This window comes from Babylonia areolata, chromosome 22 (assembly GCF_041734735.1).
Source record: "Babylonia areolata isolate BAREFJ2019XMU chromosome 22, ASM4173473v1, whole genome shotgun sequence".
In the NCBI taxonomy this organism is placed as follows: domain Eukaryota; kingdom Metazoa; phylum Mollusca; class Gastropoda; order Neogastropoda; family Buccinidae; genus Babylonia; species Babylonia areolata.
This window is the reverse complement of record NC_134897.1, coordinates 12,227,715-12,232,714: the sequence shown is the minus strand read 5'-3', so window position 1 is coordinate 12,232,714 and position 5,000 is coordinate 12,227,715. Positions and strand designations below refer to the sequence as shown.

At 42.9% G+C, this 5,000-nt stretch overlaps 1 protein-coding gene across 1 annotated transcript in view; it reads left to right on the top strand.

The window, feature by feature from the left end:
* The window catches only part of LOC143297382 (unconventional myosin-IXb-like), a 124,899-nt gene that overhangs the window by 92,738 nt on the left and 27,161 nt on the right, over positions 1–5,000 (top strand). The window contains 3 exon segments of the mRNA XM_076609698.1: positions 801–902; positions 2,208–2,512; positions 3,429–3,545. Of these exon segments, the coding sequence (XP_076465813.1) occupies positions 801–902; positions 2,208–2,512; positions 3,429–3,545 (524 nt within the window).

The following is a 5,000-nucleotide window of genomic DNA, read 5'->3' as shown; positions in this document are numbered from 1 at the left end:
GTGTGTGTGTGTAGAAGCATACACATGTTTACATGATGTGTGTAAAACATCCATGTTCCCCACTGTGGTGGTCATGTGTCGTTGCCTGTGACATGATGACTGACAGGGTGATGGGTGTGTGTCATTGCCTGTGACATGATGACTGACAGGGTGATGGGTGTGTGTCATTGCCTGTGACATGATGACTGACAGGGTGATGGGTGTGTGTCATTGCCTGTGACATGATGACTGACAGGGTGATGGGTGTGTGTCATTGCCTGTGACATGATGACTGACAGGGTGATGGGTGTGTGTCATTGCCTGTGACATGATGACTGACAGGGTGATGGGTGTGTGTCATTGCCTGTGACATGATGACTGACAGGTTGATAGATGTGTGTACTTGTGTGACATGATGACTGACAGGGTGATATGTGTGTGTACTTGTGTGACATGATGACTGACAGGTTGATAGATGTGTGTACTTGTGTGACATGATGACTGACAGGGTGATGGGTGTGTGTCATTGTGTGACATGATGACTGACAGGGTGATGGGTGTGTGTCATTGTGTGACATGATGACTGACAGGCTGAGGGGGTGCGGGGGGGTCATTGTGTGACATGATGACTGACAGGCTGATGTGTGTATGTGTCATTGTGTGACATGATGACTGACAGGGTGATGTGTGTGTGTCATTGTGTGACATGATGACTGACAGGCTGATGTGTGTGTGTCATTGTGTGACATGATGACTGACAGGCTGATGGGTGTGTGTCATTGTGTGACATGATGACTGACAGTTTGATGGGTGTGTGTCAGGATCCCGCCGGAAGAAAGACACCACCGACAGTGACGAGGAAGGGGAGGACACTCATCATCACACACCGTCCATAAGCTCCCCTGTCAAAAAGGTCACAGACAGTAAGTGAAAGAGTTCCATTTATACCCTCCTTTTTTATGTCATGGAGTTGCAGAGAGAGAGAGAGGAAATGTAGAGAATTGTGCAAGATGATTTGAGCATGCTCATTATGACTGACACTTTTGATCAATCGGAAGAATTTTTATTAAAGAAAAAAGTAAAGGGCTGAATTACAAGTTTCTTACTTCCATTTTCAGTAATGATACATAAAAGAAAGAGTGGGTCTTTGTGTTAAGTGTTGTGCATGTATTGAAATAGACCACTTTTCTGAGGCAACAGGGTCTTTTCTAGAGGGTGACCCCATGGCAGCCAGACACTGACATTACCTCCTTGTTGGCAGCTGTGTGAGAACTGTGTCATGATGGACAGAGGGTGTGGTTGTGTGTGAGGAAGCTGGCATCAGGATTCTGAAAGCAGGAAACACAAAACAATCCACCCTGTGATTTAATGAACAGGGATGGGTTGCATGAGGTGATCTTTGCAGCGCAGAGTTAAAAAAAAAAAAAAAAGTTCCTAAGTATATGGAATTTACCATGCGGTTAGGAACATTCTTAACTCTAAGCAGATTTAGCGCTGCTGAGTTCGCTCATGTGACCCATCCCAGGTTCATTGTATTGTTTGCTTTGCTTTGTGTTTCTTGTCATCAAGTATGTTGGTGTATGTCTTCTTCTTCTTGTCCTCCTCAGCTCTGTGAAGAGTGGTTGGGTCGCCACACAGAAGAACTGCTCACCAGATTCCTCTAGATCTGTCGCTTGTGTGTGAAAGCCTGGGTTTCTGATGTTTGCACGATTCCCCAATCGAGCTACATAATTATGTGACCTGGTTGGAGACATAATTTGACAACAAACAAGAACGCCAGAGAATTGACAGACAGGCAGAAAATACGAAAAAAAACTTAGCCGTATGAAGAGCACAGGAACAGGAGTCATGATGGCTGCCGGAAAAAGAGGGCGCTAGCCAGCGGGACAAAGGGGAGGTTACCTACTTCCGGGAGGTTATCGGCCGTAGTTATGTTTTCTCCACATAGGCGGATAGTAGTTTGCACAGAACAGGAATGTCAGACCCCTGCCGGAGTCTGCACTAGTTGGGTCACGGTAAGTATGTTATTTAAACGTAATTTTAGATAGAAAATTTCCTTTTATCTTTATGTAAGAGCAGAATAAAAATCTGTTCTTTCTTTTCCTTTCTGCATAGTGGGCATGTTTGTCCTGTTCCTCTAAGTCTGTCACTTGTATGTCAAAGCATTTGTGACCTATATTTATGTGTAGAGAGTAAAAATCTGTTCTTTTGTTTCCTTTGTGTCCCAGTGGGCATCTTCGTCCTGCCGTCCACAGCCACGCCCACCATCCCTCTGCCAGTGTCCATCCAGGCAAGGAAAGACCACCCCGTCATGCTGGTGGAGGACGGAGGCAAGCAGGTGTCCCAGGTGCCCCGGGCCAAGCGGAAGAAGAAGCAGCGGAGGCGGTCGCAGGGCAGCGGAAGCCAGTCGACCCCGCCCCAGTCGCGCAGCAACGTCAACTTCTACGGCACGTCAGAGTGGCAGTACTCTGACGACATGAAGATCACTGACGTGCAGGACCTGCATCTGCTGGACAAGTTCATCTCTCAGAAGGTGGGGCATCGGTCGGGGGTGGGGGTAGGGTGGGTGGGTGTGGGGGTGGGGGGGGGTACGTGGGTGTGGATGGGTGGATGAGCTTGGTTTGTTTTCACTTTCACTGGAAACGTTGTACATATGGGGTTGGATAATGTTTTATCATGTGTGTGTGCTTGTGTGAGCACATGTGTTTGTTTGTGTGTAGAGAGAGAGAGAGAAAGAGTGTGTGTGTTAATGAAATTGCTTTTATTTTCTTTTACATGGGATACATTGTGTCAAAGGGTGGGACAATGTGTGTGTGTGTGGTGCATTTATTGCAAAGGATGGTTTTTATTTACGGGCAGTTTGTATCACAGACTTCTGTCTGGTTCAGAACATAGGGCAATATGTAGATATTGGGCACGTGGTCACTGGCATGCCAGTATATGATATTTGCTGTCAGCATGAAGATAACAAAATATTTTTTTTTCTTTTTCATTGGAAACATTGTGTGTATGAGGTTAAATGATGTGTTACAGTGTGTGCACTCTAATGTGAGCACACGTGTGTGTGTGTGTGTGTGTGTGTATGAACTTGCATTTATTTTCTTTTACGTGGAACACATTGTGCCAAAGTGGGACAATGTGTTCAGTGTGTTTATTGCAAAGGATGTCATGTGAAATGGATAGTTTATATCATGGACTTCTGTTCAGTTCAGAACATGGGGCATAATGTGTATGTTGGTCACCTAATCACTTGCATGCTAGTATGTGATATTTGCTTTTAGCATGAAGATAATGGACCTGTTCACAGGAATTGATTTGTTCATTCTTTATATATCTATTTATTTATTGTGTACTGTTTTAACGGGAAGCAGACAGTCTTTAAACTCAGGTAGACAAACACAGTTTTTCGTCCATGAATTTCAAAAAACGACGTTATGACGACTGTGCAGCGAGGGGAGCTGTTCAAGGGAGGCACCCGAAGAGACACCATCTTCGACAAGATTTTCCGGGGGGCTCTGGACGAGTTTGGTCGGGAGCTGAAAACTGTCATCGCTGTGGAAATGCAGGTCGGTCGGTCAGTTTTCTGGGGGTGGGGGTATTACATGAAAGATTGATAATTACAATTGAAGTGTGGAAACTGTTCTGTTATCAGTAATATACAAAGATTTTTTTTTTTTTTGTGCAGAAGACTTTTTTGTGTGTGTTGTGCAAGCTTCCTTACACATGTGGATGTACACATACAGAAGCATACACAAGTGCACGCACATGCGCATATACAGACACAGGAGGAAACAGATTGGTAAGGGGGAATTGCACAAAGAAAAATTGTAGGGAGAGAGAAAGATTTGAACATAGGAGATTTTTTTTTTTCAAAAAAACAGTCATCCAGTGTAGAAACAAACACACACACACACACACACACAATCATATATGCATTTCTTTGTTTGTCTGTCTAGCTGTCGATCTATCTTTTTTGTTTATTTTTATTTTTTTAATAAAAAGAAAGCTAGTAAACAACCAGCCTTGTATATGTGAGAAGTTTCATGGTCATTCATATGAGACAATAAACCAAGGTCCCATGCAGAGCATGCACTTAGAGCACATTAAAGAATCCATGGCAACAAAAGGATTGTCTCTGGCAAAACTCAAAAGTCCACTCTACTTCTGCATGTATGCACATGATTGAATCCTGATGAACACATTGAAAATGAATGATGAGCGCCTATAGGCATCTGTCATTCGACTCTTGCCAGGTAGGCAGCCTGTTGTGCAAGTGACTCCGTGTTTGTAAAGCACTTGGTCTCTGACTTAAGATAGGCAGTGTATAGGTATCATTGATAAATCAATAGATAAGTGTGTACATCATGAAGTAATGGCGGTAAGTACAGTAACCTTTTTGAGAAATTCAAACTCTCTCTTTCTCTCTCTCTCTCTGTTTTAAGAGAGATTTAATGTTTACAGAACATTCTGCACTGTACTGGATCTCAAACCTATTTATTTTTAAACATAGATCGACACTTAAAGTATTCAATGGCAAGATTTAGGCTTGGTATTTCTGATATTGCAGTACATTATTACCGATATAGAACACATAACGCAACTGATCTAAGGTGTAAACTTTGCAACAAGGAGGAAGAAAATGAAGTACATTTCGTCCTAACTTGTCCTGTCCCGCATGACTTAAGAACAAGGTATATATCATCCAAATTCTGTACATTTCCCAGTCAGCATAGTTTAGCATTACTCATGGCTTCTCAGCATGAAAAGACCATTCGCAATTTGCCAATTTATTTGTTTAAAGCATTTAGACTGCGATCAACTCTGATGTCTTAGAATATTGAAGTTTGTTCTTGATGATGACAGCTCATTTCTTGTTGCTTTTCTTGTTGCTTTTCTTACATGATCATGTGTATGTACCCCTTCATGAGGGGCAATGGCCTATACATGAATAAATTATCCGTATCCGTATCTGTTTGTTTTATTACATTGAAAGCTAATAAAGAGCCACGTGTATGCGCCCA